Source organism: Suricata suricatta, chromosome 3 (assembly GCF_006229205.1).
Source record: "Suricata suricatta isolate VVHF042 chromosome 3, meerkat_22Aug2017_6uvM2_HiC, whole genome shotgun sequence".
Classification (NCBI taxonomy): Eukaryota; Metazoa; Chordata; class Mammalia; order Carnivora; family Herpestidae; genus Suricata; species Suricata suricatta.
The window spans coordinates 69,089,723-69,113,543 of NC_043702.1; the positions used below are offsets into that span (position 1 = coordinate 69,089,723).

Sequence of the window (23,821 nt, forward strand, 5' to 3'; positions counted from 1 at the left end):
TTTAGAATGAGGCAAGTATTTATGATCATAGATGTTACAATTAGGTAGGAAGTTTGGCAACTCTTTTACATAGCCTTTCCATGCCATTCCATACCTCTCCTGGAGTCTTTCAGAGTTCCTACAAACTTGTTCAGTCTATCAGTGTTCCAGAAGTAAAACATACAGTAAATGGGGAAGGGTAATTTTTTTTCACTTCCAAAAAGTATTTATAAAACATCACTGTTACCTAAGTGCACATACCTGATACAATTGGGAATAGAATGACCTAAAATGCTACTAGCATTAGCATGACATAATGAAGTTGTGGATGTCTAAGAACAATATACAGTGAACTTTACAGAGACCAGTAAAACCTGAAAGGCTAGGAAAACTTATCTTGTGGAAGCAGAGAATATTTGTACTGAAAGTGGCTTAGGAATCCTAAACCTCTCTGCTTACATCTTGTATTTGGAAACATGAAGACCTTGGGGAGATTAAGTGACTTCCCCAACATCTCCCAGCTAACTGGTAGTGGAGGTAGGTCTTCAATCTAGCCCCCTTAATTCTTTATTCCACTGCTTGTTCTACTATACTAAGAGCTATAGCTAATCCCTTGGATTCTGTTAAGGCAACTTGAAAAGTCTTTGAAACACTGCAAAGATAGCAAAGCTACTGCTGGCCCAGTTCACCTATCTGGGATCAAAGGGCACAGAGCAGAGTGCCCAGGAAAGAGGACACTGAGACCAGAGGGCAAGAGAAGGAAAGGTTCCACCAATGGAGGTGGCATCCTATTCTCCTGTAGAAGCAGACTTCTTTCTTTCTGCAGTAATTCCTAGGAACTTTAGAGTACAAGATTTATTTTGGAGAACTGAGAGAATAGTTTGGGAAAGAAATACCTCATGGGTCTGAGTCAATATTGAATATGGAGGAGAAGGACACTGGAGAAATTGTGAGTGTAATCTTCTAAGACAGCATGTTTTCTCCTTTTGTTAATTTTCCTACCAGATGGTGTCCATAAAGCAGAGAATGGTAGAGAAATGTCCAAAAAGGAAGGGTGAGGGATGGAAATTGCTATGACCAAGGCATCTAGCTGCAGTCGTACATAATATTTTAAAATACAGATTTGAAAAAAGAAGTAACTTAAAGTTTTACAGGATTTTGTAGTTGTTCCTATTCCTTTCTTGTTGCTGCTGGTGCTATTTCAAACAAAAAATTCTGTTCAAAGTTCAAGCTGGAATTTAATTTAATGTTATATTTATTATTTATATGGTGAAATTTCCCCTCAAGTCCTTCATGTAAGAATTTTTAACTCTGAAAGCCTATGAATTATTATTAGAAAAAGTAGGAAGCATTAGTAAAATCAGTGATTGTGAAGCTGGCATCAAAATGAAAGTGCCTTTTGGGAACTAAAATTTTACAGGTTCTTCTGCTGAACCCTTTGGTTCACTGACAATGATTGTTTAACTTTGTCTAATATATTTCAGCTTTCTTGTCAGCAACATGAACATTTGTGCTATAACTTCAAAAATTTTTTCTTTATAAAAGGACTGGCTAAATTGTTCAACTGTTAGTTGTTGTAGCAGATGTGAATCCTGTTCCACAAGCTCAGGTGTGTACGAAACAATGCATTCTTTTATTTTCATAGAATCAAATTAAATTTTATTATGAGGTCCTATTCCACCAAGTTAGCAGAACTTCAGTTTTTATCATTACTGAGGTCTTCTTCAACTCATGCAAAACCAGGGAAATGTTCAGAGAAGTCCCTCCTTTAGCCTTCAGCTTACATGCATTACTTTGGAATTTCACACTGTGCAAACCTCCTGGCTGTTGAATTCTGAATCCCAGGTGGTTTCTGGAGCTCAGGCTCAGCCTCCATAGATGATCCACAGTCGGGTCTCCCCTGACCCTTCCCCATGGCTTCCTATCACATTCCTGTAGGTGCTAAGATAAAGCTGGTCTTAGCTCATGGTCCCTCCTACCCTCAGAATCCAGACCTTCATTTCCTCTCATCCCTTTATCCCGCTCTTCTACTTCTGTTCCCTCAGAAGTCTCCTCATCTCTTCTGAGACACATTCATGCCATGTAATAATTTACCCTGCCAGAGGACCTAAAGTGTAAGCAAGACAGAACTGTGATCCTGAATAGGTTCAGGATACTTTTCATTGATTGTAGACCACCTCCATAAGTTAGGTGAAAACTAAGGAGCTTTTTCATCTCATTAAATAAGGGGGGGAGGGGTAATTTCATGGAATAACAATTAAAAATATACATTCTGTTCTAAGTGCTTTACATGTATGAGCTCATTTTAACCTCATATCTACCATATGAAGTACTATTTTACAAAGGAGGAAACTGAGGCTTAGTGTTAAATAACTTGCCCTGATCACATGGGTAATAAGTAGGAGAGGCATGCCTCTCTGGCTATCACTGTCCTCTGACCTTGTGTTGTGCATTTCAGTTTATAGACATTGTAGAGTAGGCTGAGTCCAGGGGTGCCCAGACTCTCCTCAGCAAGCAGGGGCCAAGGCACACTGACCACACAGTTCAGAATCCTAAAATGTCTTCTTTATCTGTCTGTCTTCACTCAGGCAATGATCCATTCACCATTGTCAATGAAAACCTGGGCAAGTGCATCAAGCCACTAAATGACTGGATAGTAGCAACGGACTGTGATAGAAGCAGGGACATGTTATGGAAGTGGGTGTCCCAGCATCGGCTCTTTCATTTGCAGTCCCAGAAGTGCCTTGGACTAGATATTACTAAGCCCACAGATTCCCCGAGAATGTTCAGCTGTGACTCCAGTGCCATGCTGTGGTGGAAATGTGAGCACTACTCTTTATACGGAGCTGCCCAGTACAGATTGGCTCTGAAGAATGGACATGCTATAGCAAGTACAAATTCATCTGATGTCTGGAAGAAAGGAGGCACGGAGGGAAACCTCTGTGACCAGCCTTACCATGGTGAGTATGGGAGAGGGACTCTGAGTCATTTGCTGTTTTGTTTGGTAAATGTGACAATGACCATGCACTGATAAGGGCAGTGAGCTAGCATTCAATTCCAGGACAGCGCAGTAACATTGAGCTACCTATGTGAGGTTGGTGCTCTTTTTCCCATTTTACAGGTAAAGCTAAAAGAGGTTAGCTGCCTTGTCAGAGGTCACAGAGTCACTCTGTAGTAAAGCTGGGATTTGAAATTTTTCTGGTTCTTGAGCATATATATTTCCTACGATTACATTCTGAACTCCAGAGGAGAGGAAATGGTAGAGTAAAAGAAAATTCTTCAAATGACCTAATAAAATCAAACCTATTCTAAGTTAAAAAAAAAAAAAGAAATAAAAAGGAAAAAAAAGAAAATGTATTTCTCCTTGTTGGCAGATTTTTATGTAATGGAAAAATTTCAAGACCTCGTGTGAGTTTACTTTTATTTTGGGGATGGCAATCACATTTTGATGTTTGTGTTTATGATTCACCATTTTAAGAGTGGACTTTTTCTCAATTGCCTTCTAAAATAAATACAGTTCACCCTTAAACAATGTGAGGGTTAAGAGCACTGACCCCCATGCAGTCAAAAATTTGACTCACCCCAAACTTAACTACTAATAACCTATTGTTGACTAGAATTCTTACGGACAATGTAAACAGTTAACATGTATCTTGTATATGTATTACATAATGTATTCTTACAATAAAGTAAGTTAGAGAAAAGAGAATACTATTACGAAAATAATAAGGAGGGGTGCCTGGACGGCTCAGTGGGTTAATCATCTGACTCTTGATTTTGGCTCAGGTCATGATCTCATGGTTGGTGAGATCCAACCCCAAGTCAGAATCTGCTGGGGATTCTCTCTTTCTCACACACTCTGCCCCTTTCCCACTCATGCTCTCTCTCTTTCTCTCTCTCAAAATAAATAAACATAAAAAAAGAAAATCATAAGGAATAGAAATAATTTACAGTACTATACCATATTTATCAGAAAAAAATCCACATATAAGTGGACCAGTGCAGTTCCATGTTACTGGAAGGTCAACGAGGGAGCTAATCATGAACTTTGTTCTGCATCTAGAAACTGGATTATAACAACTTTCCAAGTTAGGATGAGTAGCTTTATTTTTTAAACCTCTAAATGTAATTTGTTATCACCCAAGCAAATCTTTTTCATCATTTTCCTCTGAATTACATAAAATATTTATATATAAATATATATTTAATTATCTTATCTAAGGCATAACTATTATCTCACCTTGCTGTTTTTTGCAAATTTACATAGCTTCACAGAAAGTTTTCTTTTCTCTTAAAGTTCATTTAAGCTAAATTTGGCCTTCTGTCCTTCCCATAACACACACAAATTTTTCTCCTGCGGTAACCTATTTCTGTTTCCTACTGAACATCTGCTTCTGAGATGTCAGGTTCTCCTCTGACGGGAAAATATTAGAGAATTACAGATGGGGTTTTCCTTTTTTTTGACCCTCAATCCTTGAGTTGTTGAACAAGTCTGTTTTTGCTAGCCAGCTTCCTCCGAACCCTAAAAAATAATTGCTATTTGGATACCACTTAACAGCAAGTTTAAATTTTGTAATTTGAAAGCATTTCTCCAAGTTGGCAGCTAAGAGAAAACATGGAATGACACAAATTGCCTTTTGAGCTGGATTTGATTTGTTTCATTGAATTTGTTCAAAGATCAGACAGGATTTTTTTTTCAGGGCTCTTTCTTTCTCCTGCTCCTAATACTTCTGAGGGATGTAGTTGTAATTATAAATTCCTTAAATCCCCCCAAGACCTTAATTTCAGTCCAACTGGGTTTTCTTTGTAATCCTATGGGTTTTATTTTATGCATTTGTAATATTCTTCTGAGAAGGGGGCCTATGCTTGGGGTACCACCCCAGAGAGAGCTAAGCAGTGCCTCCAGCAAGAGCCCACAGGCATAATGTGTTTCTTGACCTTACCAAATACAGTATTTGGAACACTGAATTTTCAGACAAGAAATTTAAAGATCTGAGAAATGGCTCACATAATTCTGACTCATCACACACCTCAAGTTTTAATTTGGGCAGAAGCCAGGGTTAAACCTGCCTCCTCTTCTCTAGTCCTTTCTAGGTGATTGGTACCTTCCACGTTGTGTATGTTAGAAATCTACAAGTCACCCTAGAATTGTCCTGCATTCCTCTCTTATCATTCATTTTAATCACATATTAAGTCCTGGAAGTTTTGCTCTTTTGAATTTATGTAGTCCCTTCCTGTTCTTAGATTAGAGACCACTGTCTTAAGAGCTTTCTCTGGGACTACTCTGTCAGACTCCTCATATTGGTCTCTGCCTTGCCTGTTGTCTAGTTGTATAGAAACAAGAAGGATAAGATAAGGCTTAAGAGTCCCAAAAGAGTGAAGTCCAAGGTTACCCAACTTGTTACAGCAAAGCTACACTCAACACCATGATTGAATTCCTCAAATATATCTTTTTTATTTCTCCCTTGTATTTGAAACATAAGTGCTTTTACTTCTAATATAAGAAAAATTATTTGTCATTGTTTCCTGGGTTGCCTTCCCATCCCATGTGAGTCATGTTCATCTCAGAGAAAACTTTAGTTGTATAAACTTTATGAATGAATTGCCTTTGACCAGCCTCCAGATATACATGATATACATGTATATCATTAAGATATCTTGAGCTCACTAGCAACCTTCAGATTTCTGATGTTTTGGTTGAATCCAGAGGAAATTGAATTTAGTGCAGAGCTGTCTGAATTTTGAACGAGTCTTGGGAGCCTGCCAATCTCTTTAACCATTGAAGCTATTTTGCCTCATGTTGCTGAAGAAATTAATGTTAGTTTTCCATGTGATTCAACTCACTAATTTGTACCTATTTCAGAATAAGCTGTTGTTTTAAGAGTACTCTCATCATAAATTGAAACATTCAGAGAAGATTCTTCTCAGGAAAAGGCTGTCTCTCTAGGAAACCCATGGGATTTAAGAGGTCCAGCTGTAGTGAAAAATGTGTGAGAATAAAATTCTTCATGAATAGTTAGCATAATTTAGCTGCTACTAATGTGGTGGTTGTTATATGCTTATCATTCTTCAAAGGATATTGTGAATAGGAGAGTTTTTTAATTGAAACCCAGCTTAAGCTATGAAACAGAACTTGAAACCTGAGAAGGCAGCCATTAATGTTACAAGTTGTCCTTAACATGTCAAGGACTCTAATGAGAGCCAGTTCTCATCCCTGTCACTTACAGTTTACTGAATGTTTTACTTAACTATGTTGCAAAAATGGAGATTTCACAAAAAAGTGTAATACTTGCCCTGTCAACCTCATAGGTTTATGGTAAAGAGCAAATAAAAGAAATATATGTGAAAGCACTCTGTATTACAGAAACACAAGATTTCTTAGGAAGAAACTGATGGCCTACAAGTAATAGTCGCTGTGCTCAAAGACTCCTTTTAAGTGTTATAATATTGGAAGAGAAGTTGTCATGAGCTATTGGGAGCTTTAGTATTATTAAAAATAGAATATAGGTAATAAGCAGGTTCCTTTTTTAAAAAAATTTAATGTTTCTTTATTATTGATATAGAAATAGAGCATGAGTGGCGGGGGGAGAAAGAGAGAGACACATAGAATCTGAAGCAAGCTCCAGGCTCTGAGCTGTCAGCACAGAGCCTGATGCGAGGCTCGAACCCACAAACCATGAGATAATGACCTGAGCTGAAGTCGGTCATGCAACCGACTGAGCCACCCAGGTGCCCCGAACAGATTCCTTTTAAAGTATAAGGTCAAACTACTTTTTAACAGAAGTATCCTGTCCAAAATCATTTATATGTCAGAGGAAAATAAAACCAATGTTCCTTAAAAGATTGTTTGCAAATAAAAGCATCTGGATTATTCTTTTTTTAAAAATCTTTTTTTTTATGGTTTTTATTTTATTTTTGAGAGACAGAGACAGCGCGAGTAGGGGAGGGTCAGAGAGAGAGGGAGACACAGAATCTGAAGCAGGCTCCAGGCCCTGAGCTGTCAGCACAGAGCCCGACGCGGGGCTCGAACCCACACACCGTGAGATCGTGACCTGAGTTGAAGCCGGACGCTCAACCGACTGAGCCACCCAGGCGCCCCTAGATTATTCTTACTTTTTGCTGTACTGCTCCTTAAGACTGTTAAATTAAGTCTCATACTTCAGTTAAGAATATTTGAGAATGATAATGGATGTGGAATCAAATACTATTGTAAGTACACTTTCAGGCAAATTTGTGAGACATTTTGATGGACCCTAATAGCCTGGTAAAGGGTGATAAGATCTGACTATTATACTTTACTTAATAACCATTATTTGATCTGATAATGACCTTGGTTTTAGACAAATTAAGGACATAGAAAAAGGTGGCGAAAATAATTACATAGTTAGCTGTTCTAGAAAAGCCCCTTTCCAAGAGAACTGTTATCCACATAAATATTGAGCACTTTCTTTAGTATTTCCAGGCATATTTGTGGTTGGAATAATCTTTCAGTTCCTCTCCATATATCAGGGCACGTATTAAAATGAAATTCGGGGCACCTGGGTGGCTCAGTCGGTTGAGCGTCTGGCTTTGGCTCAGGTCATGATCTCACAGCTCATGGGCTCGAGCCCTGCATCAGACTCTGTGCTGACAGCTAGCTCAGAGCCTGGAGCCTGTCTTCAGATTCTGTCTCCCTCTCTCTCTGACCCTTTCCTTTTCATGCTCTCTCTCTCAAAAATAAATAAAACATTAAAAAATTCTTTAAAAATAAAAAATAAAATAAAATAAAACTCAACAGATGAACATAGGGGAAGGGAAGGAAAAATACAATAAAAACAGAGAAGGAGGCAAACCATAAGAGACTTTTAAATACCAAGAATAAAATGAAGGTTGCTGGAGGGGAGATGGGTGGGGGTATGGGCTAAACAGGTGATGGACGTTAAGGAGGGCACTTTTTAGGATGAGCACTGGGTGTCATATGTAAGAGATAAATCACTGGGCTCTATTCCTAAAGGAAAGACTACATTGTATATTAACTAACTTGAATTTAAATAAAACAAAAAAATGAAAAACTAGTTCTACCAACTCTCTGGCCACCAGCTGATCCCATGACTCACCAGATGAAGCTGGTTCTTCTTTCATAACCTGAATTACCATGCCCTGCTCTTCTCCAAGAACCATCTCAGAGATCCAGCTATTCTTCCACTTTCTCAAAACTCACAACCTCAGTTCTACCACCAAGTCTGGGAACAGTGGGGCTCTGTGTCCATCTGCCTCACCACAACTGGTTCCAAAGTCCCCACCCACCCTCAGTGATTCTAAAGTTTTTTTTTTTTGGCTCCACTCTTACTAAATAAAATAATTTAAAATGCAAATTTAGCCTCAGGCAGGGGTCCTCTTTCATGAAGTACTCTGCCACCCACAGTAGTTGATCCCTGCTGGATCAAGCCAAGATCATTTAGCTCTTTATCACACCATAATAAATGAAGATTTACATGGATTATCTCATTGAATCCTCTTGAATAAATCTGTGAGATAGATACTATTATTCCTAACTGAGACACTGAGGCTAATAGAAATTGGAGAGCTTGTCACCCCCACATGGTTGGTTAATGGGGGAGCCAGCATACAAGTCCAGGTCTGAACAGTCAGCATCCATGCTCTGAATTTCCACACTTTGCAGCCTACTTAAATGCTATATTCTCTTTTTTATTATTTATTATTTTAAAGTTTATTTATTTTGAGAGAGAGAAAGCAAGCACACAAGCAGAAGAGAGGCAGAGAGAGAGGGAAAGAGAGAATCCCAAACAAGCTCCATGCTCAGCACAGAGCCTAATGCTGGGCTTGAGCTGAATATCACAACTGTGAGATCACAATCTGAGCCAACATTAAGAGTTGAATGCTAAATCCACTGAGCCACCCAGGCACCCTGATACTGTATTCTCTTAAGTGCAAACAACAATCTTTCTTTCACAGAAAATCTAGGAATTAGTTAACTGAAGGTGATTATCCAGTTGTTACCTTTCCTTTCCTCTACTTCTTCCCCACACCACAGAGATATATACCAGAGATGGGAACTCCTTTGGAAGACCTTGTGAATTTCCATTCTTAGTTAATGGGACCTGGCATCATGAGTGCATTCTTGATGAAGATCATAGAGGGCCATGGTGTGCAACCACCTTAAATTATGAATATGATCAGAAATGGGGCATCTGCTTGATACCAGGTATGTATGGACTAATGGCCTTCATATAGAGAGAGAAAATGGATACCATTTCTGTGAAGCTAAAGGGAGAAAGAAGAGTCCAAGATGATTCACAAATGTTATCTTAAAGAAGGAGTATATTTTTGAGGAAAGAGAGGGAAGTAATGTTTAGCTATGAGCTTGCTTTCACGAGTAGGCCAAGAAGAGAACCAAGACAGGATGGTATCATGGAAGACAAAGAAGGAAGGAATGTTCTGTAGCACAGATACCTCAGGAAGAGGAAGTGGAAAAGGCATGAGCAGTTAGGAAATTGCTGCTGACCTTTATTAGAGCAGTTTTAGAAGACCATTGGTCATAGAAGCTAGGTTATAGTGGACTGAAGTGTAAAAAGGAGAGAAAGTCTCTTAAGGCTTATGGAATAGAAAAAGAGCAATGATGGTGGTTTGTGGGGTAGATAGGTCAAAGAAATACTTTTAGGATTAGAGACTTAAGTACACTTATGGCCTGAATGAAGCAAAGAGTAGGGGACAATATTCCTGGCCCTCTCACAATTGGTGACACTGTTCCTTCTGCCATTTCTGTATGTTGAGTAGAGCATTTTTTCTAATTGCTTTTTACTAGAAGCAAATATTCAGGACATGCTAAAGAATTCACTATTCTTTAGAAAGAAAGAGACCAAAGTAGCAGTTGCATCATTATCTGGCATATAACTGAGACATATTTTCTCACCGTCAGGTGAGAGTTACAGATCATCACAATACCTAACATGTGGTAAGTGCTCCAGAAATATTTTTAAGTGGTCAATAGGATGGAAGAATATATAATAAAGTGAAAGGAAACAGCTCCAGGCCTAGGTAATAATAGTTAATACTTACAGGACCTTACCAAGTATCACTATTACTATTCTAAGAACTCAAACAATATCAACTCATTCAATCTTCACACAACCTTATAAGATAGGCAACACTATTAATCCCCATTTCACAGATGACCAAAATGAGGTACAGGGGAGTTACAGCACTTGCTTAAGGTCACGTAACTAATACATTTCAGAGTTAGGATTCAGATCTAGGAAACCCAGTTCTGAAGTCCTTGCCCCAAATAACTCTATCATGCCTCATTCAGTAGCCGATCTGCTGGTATTAGTAATGCTGATTCCACTTTAAGGAAGCTGAGTTTCAAAATGAAGAGTTCTGAACAACTAGAAGAGATTATACTGAGCAAATGGATCAGCAGAACTACTTGGAAAATTTGTTAGAACAAAGACTTCTGGGGCTGACCTTCAGAAATTATAATTTGGTCACAAGACTATAGGTGCTGGCAAGGATGTGAAGAAACAGGCATCCTCTAACACTGTTGGTGGCAATGTAAAGTGGTACAGCCACTCTGGAAAACAGTGTGAAGGTTCCTCAAAAAATTAACAATAGAACTCCCTTACGACCCAGAAATAGCACTGCTAGGAATTTACCCAAGGGATACAGAAGTGCTGATGCATGTACCCCAATGTTCGTAGCAGCACCTTCAACCATAGCCAAATCATAGAAAGAGCCTAAATGTCCATCACCTGATGAATGGATCAAGAAGATGTGGTATATATACACAATGGAGTATTACATGGCAATGAGAAAGAATGAAATCTGGCCATTTGTAGCAATGTGGATAGATCTTGAGGGTGTCATGCTAAGTGAAATAAATCAGGCAGAGAAGGACATATACCTTATGTTTTCACTCATATGTGGAACAGGAGAAACTAAACAGAGGACCATGGGAGAGGGGAAGGGGAAATAATAGTTAAGGAGAAGGAAGGAGGCAAACCATAAGAGATTCCTAAAAACTGAGAACAAACTGAGGGTTGATGGGAGGTGAGGGAGACGGGGAAATGGGTAGTGGGCATGGAGGAGGGCACTTGTTGCGATGACCACTGGGTGTTATTGGATGGAAACCAATTTGACGATAAACTATTAAAAAAAGAAATTATAATTTGGTAGCTTTGGATTGGGTCCCAAGAATTCACAGTTCAATGAGTTCTCAGATCATGATGGTCTGAGGACCACACTTTAAGAATTACTATTCTAGGTAGAGGCACAGGCTTTTTAACACCTAGAACCTACTAAAAGATAAAAGCCAATATCTGCTTCAACTATAACTGAATGAGGCAGAGTTTGGACAAATAGGCTCCAATTTCATTTAAACCTCACTATTAGTCTGAATCAGAAATTTTAGATGTGAAAGGGAGGTTATCCAGTGCAAATCCTCAGTTCCCAGGTGGGAGTGGCAGACCCAAACTGGTAACATGGCCTGTCAGGATCAGACCACATTCATATGGTGTCTGGTGGAAATTCCAGGATTTCTGACCCTCATATTTATCCCATTCTGCCTCGCTTCCTTGAATGTCATGTGTATCAGTGTCTCTAGCTTCCTTTGGGTGGTGGGGTGAGAATGGAAGGTGTTAATGCATTCATATACCTCTCAGAGTTCTTTTTAGGAAAGAAGCAAGACTGTGAGTTTCTCAAACCTGAGGATTGCTAGGCCATGTAGATTGTATTTTATAGCAGACATACTGCCATCCCCCTGGAAGCTTCTGGATTTACAGGCATAAGGCTCCAGTGGTAATAAGGAAACTGTAGGCAATGTACTTACAAAGCTACCTATTTTGTTTCACCAAATGCCACAAGAACCTACATTGCTATTTGGGACATTCAAAAGTGGCTGAAGAAGCAGTGTATGCTGTTCAAAAGATCAACAAGACTATATTTAGAGACCAGTGCTCTGATGACAGCTCTGCCACAAGCACCTCTAGATCTTTGTTCCCATCTGTGAAATGAGAGCATTAGACAAGGTGGCCTCAGAGGGCCCTTCCAGCTTGAAAGGCCATGAGTCTAACATGTGATATGTGACTTTTCAAAACCCCCTAGAGTGGAGCCTGGAACATATATGATATAGTCTATATTAGATTTCTTCTTCTAGAGGGTACACGGGAGTCTTTAAGTATGTTTTTGAACCAGTTGTATCAAGATCTATATATTTTATCTAAGAAATAATTTGAAGGGTCTTTGTCTGAAATTGTAACTGCTTTTTAGGTACTTGGTTGTTTTTTTTTAATGTTTATTTATTTTGAGAGAGAGAGAGAGAACAGGGGTAGGGGTAGAAAGAGGAGGAGAGAGAATCCCATGCAGGTTCCATGCTGTCAGCGCAGAGCCCAGCTTGGGGTTTAATCTAACAAATCATGAGATCCTAACCTGAGCCAAAATCAAGAATTGGATGCTTAACTGACTGAGCCACCCAGGTGCCACTAAATATTTGTTGAAGGAAATAATATGCACATTATACAGTGAGCATGTATGTCAGTATGTATATGCACACATATATGTACATATATGTATGTAATATTGATAATATGATATTAATTATATGTCATACATTAAATCCTCTGTTAAAATATTAAGGAGGAATTTAAGCTGAGTTTTTAAATAAGGTAGTCACTAGGGTTCTACATTGTGGGCATTTAAGCAGCATGTCTGTATACACACATACACACAGGAGTTTCGCTGCAGGCTGTGGCAAACCCCTCTGCAGTCTGCCACCATCTTCAAGTGAGCTTTTTTCCCCATCAGTTCAGGGGTTTAACAACGTAAACCAAGTTGAAGAGGCCTACATTTAGGCAGAGGGCAGGCAGGGGCTAAAATATGGCATTGTAGTTGATAGGAGATAATGAGAGAGTAGAGGATAAGAGAATGGAAGCTTTAGTCAGCCAAAGTCATTTGGTTCCTATGACATCAAAATTTCTTTGTGTAACCAAAGAATCAAAACATGGTCAAAACTTGTGTATCCTAAGAATATGGTAATTGAATCACAGTATTGGTAAGCCCTTACTTTATGATCACTAACATCTCTTTTTGTCAACAGAAAATGGCTGTGAAGATAACTGGGAAAAGAATGAGCAGATTGGAAGTTGCTACCAATTTAATACTCTGGCATCTCTTTCTTGGAAGGAGGCTTATGTTTCATGTCAGAATCAAGGAGCCGACTTACTGAGCATCAGCAATACTGATGAATTAACTTATCTTAAAGGTAGGTTTGTATGTGGTAGAGCAAATTACTGGGATTATAAAGATGCCATGTGTCTACCTCTATTTTCATATCCAGGTATGTTGTTTTGTGTACATATTTTTTTTATCTTCTCTTGGGATTTAAACATCAGCATTGAAGGCCTCAAGCAAAAAGTTATGAATAGAATCCTATTTGATCCACTGAATATGCATTTCATGTTGGAGACTGAAAAGAAGTTAATGTTCAGAAAATGGAGTGAGGTAGCAAGATTAAACTGCTACCCTAAGCCTAAGAGAAAAGATTTGTAAAAGGCAAACACTAAACTGTTTGAACATTGATAAGAAGAGAACTCAAAGAAGGTAAAGAAGATAGCTGAGTCACACTAGATGGCCTCACTGAAACATCCTTGTGGTTGAGTAGAGAGAGGAGTGCCATCCTCAGGGGCAAGGAGAGGATTAAGAAATCCTCACATGGATTTAATGAATGGACACATAGAATGGATATGATTTTGTTTCATGCTGTTTGTGGGGTGATGGTGGTAATTTAAAAATTTTTAATTATGAAAACTTATACAAACAAAAATAGAAAATAACCTAAAAGAGGACTGTATAACCACAAACTTGACTTTGCACACTCTATACACTAATATTTGTCATATTGTGTTACATGGATTATAATCGGATTGTAATTCCATCCCTCCTTTCCTGCTTCCCTCTCTTTAAAGAAATAAAATGTTAACAGACTCGAAATTCCATGCCTACTTCTCAAAATAACCATTTTTTGAATGCTTTTATGATATATGTATATAAATACTATATGTGTTTTCATTATACATATCTATAATACATAGATATAAAAGCATAGATTAAAACATAGATAAGAAATCATATCTATATTTTTAAATGATACAAATACTTATTTATCCATATGTAGGTTTATCTGTAGTCAACGGCTGCTGTAAAGTATTACCTTGTATGAATAAACCACAATTTATTCATCCCTCTATTGAGAAACAGGTTGTTTTCAGCGTTTCCTATTACGAATACTTCTGTAAGGAACATCCCACATGTACCTCATGGGGCAGACATGTGTGTCACTTGAGTAGGAACTGCTGAGTCATGGGGTGCACGTCTCTTCACCTCTAATCAAAAATTCCAAATTGCTTTCCAAAGTGGCTGTATTCATTTACACCTCTGGTGCTATGGTGCTATGAGACTTAGTCGGCCATTGTGATGAATGTGAAATGGTTATTTCATTTGTCTTTTATATTTTCCTGATAATTCATGTGGTTTTGTGCCTTGTGTTTATTAGGCATTAAGGTTTTCAGCTTATAATCTGCCAGGTGATATCCTTTGCCTCCTGTTTGAGTTGTTTGCCTCCTTTTTCTTATTGATCGATTATAACTCTTTATATATACTTATCTTTTGCTGTAGAATTACAAATATATTTTCCTAGTCTTTGGTCTTTTCACTTTTATTGCTTCTTATTATTTAAAAATATTACTTTTAATTTGGTCAGTTGGTCTTTTCCTTAATGTTGTGTGCTTATTTATATTATTTAGCAAATTTTTTCTTAGCCCTCGTATGATAAACATGACCTCTCATTTTTCTCCCAAAAGTTTATAATTTTGCTTTTCATATTTACATCCATAATCCATTTGACATAAAATTTCTAGAGGTAGGAATCTAATTTATCTTTCTCCACATGGATGTCAGTTGACCAAGCACTATTTATTTCACATTTTTCCCTAAGATTTATTATTCTACCTATATATACCTACATATATATATATATATAATTGTAGAGATAACCCTTTATAATGTTCCAAACTTCTCTTTCACTGGGAAAGCATTAAGCATAACATAATTATAACCCAATTATAATTGGTGGTTTCCCAAGACTCAAGCTGTACTTTAACATCTGAAACTTACAGTATCCAAATCTTGAAAGTTTCTTGAAATTTCTCTCTTCACTGAAAACTACCATGTATAAACATTAGGCTAGGAGGGTGAGGTCAACAAAAGTGAATCAGACAGATTTTGTGATCCAAGTGCTTGATCTAGCTGGGGAAATGAGTTGTACATATGCAGAGCATAATGGAGAATGTTATTCCCAAATGATTTCCGGTTTGGTAGCTAGTGGTAGACTAGGGAATCCACTGCCAGAAAAAAAAGTAGAAGCAGCCCCTTGAAAATAAGTCCCATGCAATCTCAAAGAGCTTTCTGTTTCCTTTATGCTTGCCCTGCACTTAGTTTTGATTTTGCTTTACTAATACACAGGCTTCAGGGGTGGGGTATTTGGTTTCAGAATTAGATTTCTCATGGCTCTGGCCTTCCAGAACCTTCAGGGAACCTCTACTCACAGATCTATCCCAGAGTTACACAAGAAGACCGAACAGTCCATTCTTCCTCATTTGTCTCCACCCTGAGACGTTGTTCACTTCGAGTGGCCTCAACAGGTGCCCCAAGGCTAGGCTACTTCTAAATCAAGGCCCCTTGCTAGTTTGGGCTTTCTTATACAATAGAAGAGTTTCTTCTCTGTCTCTTCCCACATGCATTACTATCATGAGGCCTGTAGTTTCCTTTGTGGGGAGAGTCTGAACAGGGTTTAAGGACAGTGACAAATACTGATTTCAATGGACTCACCTGTTTGATTTGATTAGGTATAGGGATTTATGCTAGCAATTATCGGTTTCTCAATGGCAAAGATAAGGGTGAGCAAAGTCTCAAATTGTTCAGTTTCCTGCTTGGACGGTATGAAGAAAAAAGTCTAGCTTCAGATTGCAAGCCTTAAAAGAAACACCTGCCTTTCATATTTGACCAACCCAAATTTTTAGAATCTATTCCCCATGCATATTCACCTGGCATAAAACACATAAAGAATTCCCATTTGCCAGGACAGTCACAATTTTAAAATCCTATGATTCTATTGAATAAGTCACCAATACAGCTCACAAATAGGACAGTGTAATTAAGCAAATTAGGAACTTATCAGCTTCCAAAGTTCATTTTGTTTCTTCATAAATATGTACTTCCCATGTGCAAGTAAGCAATATGGTTATTCAGATATCCTGCTGGGGATATCTGAAAAGTCTTCATGGAAGGGAAGACATTGAACTTGGGGTGGATGAGAAGGATTGATCCTCTGTAATATCCTCATTAAAAATTAATAAAGGGAAATTGGAATGTCCTGTGTGGTTGAGTCTGGAGTGCCATAAATACATCATAGTTTCCAAGACTTCTTTAGGAAGGCTAGAAAACTAATTGCGTTTCCTAATGTGAAATTTACATTGTATTAAATCCTCAATTTGTGTGCCAGTGCTTATGCTAACAAGGTGAAAGAAAAGGATGAATCCAGAGTTCCCTTCAGTATTCTCCTCAAGCCATCTACCCAAATACTCACCTTTTCCTTCCTTATAGAGTATCCTTACCATCTACTTCCTTGAGAAAAGTGAAGCAAATCATTAGTTTCCCATCCTTGTACTTACAAACCTCTGTATCTGTAATCCCTCCAGTTTGTTCAAGGTTACCTCCTTTTCTAAAGCTGTTTGCATCCACACCAGTTGTTTCTTCTTTCTCTTATATTTTCATTGATTCTCAACTTCTATTGACTCTTCTCCCAACAGGCCATAAACTTATTAAAACTTCTACCATTAAGCAGGGTGCCTGGGTGGCTCAGTCGGTTGGGCCTCCGACTTCAGCTCAGGTCGGATCTCACGTTTGTGTGTTTGAGCCCCAGGTCAGGCTCTGTGCTGACAGCTAGCTCAGAGCCCGGAGCCTGCTTCCGGTTCTGTGTCTCCTTCTCTCTCTGCCTCTCCCCCTCTCATGCTCTGTCTCTCTCTGTATTAAAAATAAATAAAACATTTTAAAAAAAAACTTCAACCATTAAAAAATACAGATAGACAGATGTAGATACAGGTATAAACACAGATAAAATATAGATACAGATACTGGTACAGATACAGATATAGATACAGATGTAGATACAGAAGCATAACAGATACAGAAGTATAGACACAGGATACAGATACAAATAAAGACATAGATGCAGATACAGATACAGGTGTATCTTTCTTCTAGATCCTGAAGACCTGCCTCTTTCACAAATAAGCTCCTGGAAAACACAGTGTATCTTTGCAACTCACTGCTAACTTCACATCTGCTTCTCAGTGGAGTGGTAATTGGGCCTTTATTCCTACTACTCTCTTTCCAGACTCCTGCACATTCCTTTAATGTTGATGTCTGGGTTCCTGCTCTTGGCCCCTTTCATCTTTGCTATTTCTGCTCTACACAGAGGACCTTTTCCACTTCCTGAGTGTCAGTTTTAGTGGAGTCACCTGTCTTAGGCATTTGTGTTCTAAAGTCAGCAGTAAGGCAAAAATTGTGTATAGTCAGTCAGAATTCCCTCAAAAAAACCCTTAACGTATGGATATACTTTTCTATATGCAAATCATACAGATATATGTGATATACATAATGGAGCAAAATGATATATATCAGGTATATCTCTTTGATTTGCATGTGGAAATCTACATTGGGGCACCTGGGTTGCTTAGGCATCCAACTCTTGATTTGGGCACAAGTCATGACCTCAGCATCATGAAATCAAGCCCCACATCTGGCTCCACACTAGGCATGGAGCCTGCTTAAGATTCTGTCTCTCCTTCTCCCTGTGTTCCCCTGCTCACATTCTCTCTCTCACAAAAAAAAGTAAAGAAACCATATCCATATTTTAAGAACCATTTTATGTATATAATATACATATAAATCATATGAAATATAATTATATAATTATATACTCGATTATTTTATAAATTATGAAATTATAGTTGAAATTAACTATATTTTATATTTTATATTAAATTCATATTTTATAAATATTACAATTATAAATAGAGTAATATTTCTAATGTACATATATAGAGGGATAGATCATATATATCATATAATAGTGCATCATACATAATTCTCTGAGAGGAAGTTGGAAACTATTATCAAGTGTTTTGCTGCTGAGAATATTTCTACAAATTTATAGAGATTCCAGCCTATTAACTCTTCCTATTTGTCAGCATCATCCTTGTTTTCTATAAGCCATTTCATCAGTTCTTCTATCTCTTCTATCTGGCCCTCAGTATCTTCAAATTCCTTTTTCATGATATTGATGAAGTCTTACCAGGTTATTTAATAATTTTGTTGACTTTCTTGATACTGGCATAAAATTCCTTATAATCTTTTTATTCAGTTTATCATATGTTTGTGGGCATATGCATATTGAGTAGCATATTTACAATTTGCATCACTATTTAAATTATCTCTGCTTCTCTTTCCCTTTTTTGCTGATGGCTTCTCATTGTCAAATAATGAATTTGAGTGATATATCTCCACTGTAGTGTGTGTATGTGTGTGTGTGTGTGTGTGTGTGTGTGTGTGTCCTGTTCTGTGTCTTCATCCTAAATGTCTCCTTTGGACTCTAGAACTACATATTCCATTGTGTTCCAAACAGCCCCTGTACATATTTCTGAAACAGTATGGGTAACACTTTACCTTTTGACGGTCCATATCTCTTCCTTTCTACTAAATTGAAATCCTCATGGGGGCAGAAACTTTGTATTTTTTATTTTTATATCCTTAGTACCAGTTAAATAGTATGTGCTTAATGAATTTAAACTGTCAGTCTGGAATACAATCAGTTCTTCAAAAGTGAGATATACAATGGAAACTGTTTTCTTCTGTATTAGTACAAGAGGATTAAAAATAGTGGAACAGCTACTCTGAGAAGATTTTATTCTTACCTTGGAAGAAAGGGAGGGTCTAATGGGAAGGCAGAATTGACTTAACTTATTAGCCTTTAGCATCACCTGCTTTTGTTGGAGAAATTGCCTCCTTCAGGATTCCTGCCTCACAATCATGGCCTTCAGATATTTTTGCTATTAGTAGTAACTTAAGTCTGACTTAGATAATAATTTAGGTAATTGTGTCACTTGTTAAAATTATGTGATTCTTACAGAAAAAGAAGGCATTCCAAGAATTTTCTGGATTGGCTTAAATCAACTATACTCTGCCAGAGGCTGGGAATGGTCAGATCACAAGCCATTAAATTTTCTCAACTGGGACCCAGGTAACTCCTCCTTCTTCTACCTACTATGTGCAGAGGAAAATCTTCAAAAAAGTAAATAAACAAAAGCATCCCACTCACTGGGAAAGCTTATAAAAATTTCAAATCTTGGCAACTGTTTTTATGGTTAGCTCTCAGAAGAATTTTTCCCCCTAATTCCTTGTTTATTGTGATACCATGATAGCCAAGTTGAGCCATACCCTGGATAACTGAGCATTTATCTCTAATCCTTATGGCAAGGAGCCTACATTTTTAGGTAACAGCAGAATGAGCTTTATCACATGGTCTGGCAGCTGTTCTGTATTCTTTAGGGGACCTGACATGTCTGTGACGGCCTCATGGGGTTTCATCCGCAGATCAACTCCAATACAAAAATATTCTCTCATTTTAAAATTCTTGGGGTCTCCTATAGTAGTGCTCAAGTACTGACAACCTAATAGTTATATTTTATTGCTCACATAAATACTTTAAAGGAAATTTTATAGTTAATAAAACAAACAAAACCCTAGTTAGCCAAAATATGTTCTCCCAGAAGAAGTTTAGATTCCTTTTTATGTAATTAATTTTTTTCAGAGAGAAAAAGTAAGAGCAAGCATAAGCAGAGGAGGGGCAGAGGGAAAGAGTGAGAATCTTAAGCAGTCTCCATGCCCAGAGCAGAGCCTCACGTGGGGTTTGAACATAGCACATTCAACTGACTCTTGATTTCAACTCAGGTCATGATCCCTGGGTTGTGGGATTGAGCCCCATGTCAGGCTCCCCACTGAGGGTGGGCCATGCTGAAGTTTCTCTATTTCTCTCCTTCTCTCTTTCTCTCAAATAAAAATAAAAATCTTACGCTTCTGGCAAATGTAGAACCTAAATATTAACACTAACTTCATACAAACATATTCTGTACCCATATAAAAAAATGGGTTAAGTGCAATAAAATACCAATTGGTTATTTTTGTTTAATGAAATTTAATTATCAGTGAGTAAATTCTCTATTATCTCAGTAAATAAAATCTTTAAAGATAATTTAACCTTTAATTCAAGGTCTTAAGGACATCACTAAATCATATATCAGTATATCTATGGTATAGAGTAGCAAATTAAGAGCTACTGGCCATAGAATATAACATGGAAGTTGATTGGGGGCAGAAGTTTGGTCTTTGGTTTTTGGTTTTGGTTTTTGAATTAACCATAGTGTATCAGAATGTTTTACTCTGTATCCTGTATTTTATAAGGAAAACATATTTAAGCAGATGAGTGTCCATGGAGGCTTTAGTAGAAGGTTTGAACTATTTTATGAACTCCCATAAAAGCAGAATATTAGGAGTACAAATTATTTTTTCTAACCACCACTCTGGCCCTAACCTTCTCTTTCTAATCATTTAAGATATGCCTAGTGCACCTATGATAATAGGTGGATCAAGCTGTGCAAGAATGGATGCCAGGTCTGGTCTATGGCAGAGTTTTTCCTGTGAAGCTCAACTGCCCTATGTCTGCAAGAAACCATTAAATAACACAGTGGAGTTCACAGGTATCTTTCTCATTTTCTGTGGAAGTAGGTCTTAAAATTATAGTTTTGTGAAGTCAAATAAATCCATTCCAGATATCTATTTCCATCTTTCCTTCACCTGATACTGCCAATGCCAAATACTACTTCATTTTGACCCAGTGGCTAGATGTCATCAACTATAAATGTATAAAGCTTTGGTTTGATATATCCCCACAGGAAGGCAGAGATATCCTCAGTAAGAAATATATTTCTATTCACAAGCGACTCTTTTTTCTATAGAGCACTGTTTCTCAGAGTGTGGTTCCTTAGACTAAGAGTATTGTTAGAAATGCAAATTCTTAGGACCCACTACCCCAGATTTGAAATCTGCCATGAATCAAAAACTCTGCGGACCACAACAATGTGTGTTCTAAGAAGACTTCCTGGTGATGCTAATGTGCACTCAGGTCTTCTATTTTACCTGCCTCTGTGAGAACTAAAAAATCATGGACGTGGAAACTCTCCTAGGGTTTCCAGCTCCTGTCCCATGATGCCCACCCCTGCTCTGTCTTTGCCAAATTGCTTATTTAAGTTATTGTGTTGATAAATCAGGTAGAAAAGGTGGAGTGCAGAAGGACTAATGTGTTCAAAGAGAGGTTTTTTTTCCCAAGGGATTTCAAGAATAAGAGAATCATGTAACAGTTGAGATTTCTGAGGTGCAGAGAAACTTTAGAAGCCTTTGAAAGAATAAGAAGAGGAGTGACTTTACTGTCTTGCACAGGGCCCACAACATATCGGGTATTTGATTACATCCTCCTGAATAACAAAAACTAATACTCAAAACTGGGAGGGGGGAAAAGGAGGTTTTAAAATGTCTTGGTTAAAGAATGTTGGGGGAAGGGAATATAATTGCTTATCCATATAGGAGCAGAAAGCTATTTTTTAAGACTGAAAAATAAATATACAGAATAAAGATTGTTGGGAGATGTTTAAAATCATAGGTGAAAATGAACATTCATCTTCCAAGTTGATTCAAACCAAATTTAGTCCATACAATAAAAAGCATAATGGAAAAGACAGCACAGATGAAAATAAAACAGGATGACTGATGATAGATCAAGTAAATATCCTGTAGCAGAGTAGCAATTATTAAGTAAATCATGATGTTTCCACATGATTGAATAATGTGCATTTATTAAAATAACTGTGCCAGCAGGAAAGTATAATAACAGAACAAAATGATATGCCTACTTATCATTTTAATCTTGTAAAAATATGTATTCATAGAGACAAAGACTAGAAATAGGAAAACATTTGTTCTCAGTTCAATTATGGGTGTTTTTTCCTCTGTTCCTTTATCATAATTATAAAATGTAATAATAATAATGATAACATATCCTATTGGAGAAACTTAAAATTAGTTGAGTTCTCTTGCTTTCTCTTGTTCTCAAGTGTGAGAAGCTAGCTTGACCTGAATTTTATCTTTCAAAGAAAAACAAGCTGTTTACATTTTTAAGATGCTGCGTTTTCATACAACAGACATTCCAAATAGTTCTGAATCTGCAAAGTCTGAGTAATTAACTTAATTTCTAATTTTATTAAGAGGAGTAGAAGTATTTTGTATGGTTTTGTACCTCAGTCTCTTCTCCAATTTTTTTGACCATCATTTGAGTGAGTTTTAACATGGTCAAAACAAAGAATCACTAATTCTATGAGGTTGTAGGTTTAATAGAGGGAAGGAAAGAAGAGTTCCAGAGAGGCCCTGTGCCCTTTCCATCCAGTGCTATCCTCTCTTTCATGTGGAGTTTATAAATGTTTAACTCTGTTTCTTAAATCTCTGTCCTTTGTTCAACGGTGAGCATTAATGCATACCCCTTGCTAATCTGACCATACTGAAGAGGGGTGGGACTTCATAACCTCTCAAAGTCAGAGACTGGAGGGGAACCTAACCAACCCCTTAGCAAGGAAGAGATTTGTCAGCAAATGGCTTACCCCACACCATTCTTCTGTCTACGAGGACTAAGGGCAGTCCCTCCTCAAAGAGTTGGAGCCCAATCATGTAGCACATTTGTATCACCTTAAAGTCATATCATTACCTGTATCCCTCTAGTCACTATTATGATGCTATATAGAATGAGACATCACATAAATTCATGGCCCTGTACTATCTGACATCACATTCCCCAGTTTCAAGAATCCTGATGATGTGAGAAAGAATTTGCAATGCTGTTGATGTATCTTTACTGGAATATAAATAGATGCTTTTTCCCCAGATATTTGGACATATTCAGATACACACTGTGATGCAGGCTGGATGTCAAATAATGGGTTTTGCTATCTGCTGGTAAATGAAAGTGGTTCCTGGGATAAGGCACATATGAAATGCAAAGGCTTAAGCAGTGACCTCATCAGCATTCATTCGTTAGCAGATGTGGAGGTGGTTGTCACAAAACTCCATAATGGGGGTAAGTTTTTAAACTATCCTATTTGAGAGGTTTAAAACATTCTAAGGTATCCCTAATTTTCAGATTCTTAGTGGGAATGGAAAGCTTACAATCATCCTTACAGATCAGCACTGTCCAATAGAAATTTCTATGATAATAAAACTATTCTATAATCTATGCTGTCCAATACAGTGGCCACCAGCCATTTGTGGCTTTTGATCACTTGAAATGTAACCGAGGAACTGAATTTTTACTTTTACTTAATTTTAATTAATGTACAAATAGCCACATTAGCTAGTAGCTACTAATTTGACTCTACGGCCTGCGATTGAGTAATTTCCCTCTTCTCATAAGCTAAATACTATTTAAGTTGTTCCAGATGCTCAAGTGATGATTATTTCATGATTATTTCACTTTTGTAATTATTTAAAAGCTAGACACCGAAGAACAAAAATACACTAGACAAGCAGTATTATATCCTCCTCCTAGGAGTCACTAATCATAATAACTAATAATAGGTACCTATCCTGTGTCAGCATGGTGCTAATTGTTTTACCTGGCAAGGCAGCATGA

At 37.6% G+C, this 23,821-nt stretch overlaps 1 protein-coding gene across 3 annotated transcripts in view; it reads left to right on the forward strand.

Moving 5' to 3' along the window:
* Window positions 1–23,821, forward strand: part of LOC115287783 (lymphocyte antigen 75) — a 128,914-nt gene that overhangs the window by 3,126 nt on the left and 101,967 nt on the right. For all 3 annotated transcript variants that reach the window (XM_029934508.1, XM_029934509.1, XM_029934510.1), the window contains exons 2-7: window positions 2,568–2,939; window positions 9,014–9,184; window positions 13,070–13,234; window positions 19,220–19,330; window positions 20,703–20,846; window positions 23,078–23,269. In XM_029934508.1, coding sequence (XP_029790368.1) covers window positions 2,568–2,939; window positions 9,014–9,184; window positions 13,070–13,234; window positions 19,220–19,330; window positions 20,703–20,846; window positions 23,078–23,269 — 1,155 coding nt within the window. The remainder of the gene's footprint in view (window positions 1–2,567; window positions 2,940–9,013; window positions 9,185–13,069; window positions 13,235–19,219; window positions 19,331–20,702; window positions 20,847–23,077; window positions 23,270–23,821) is intronic.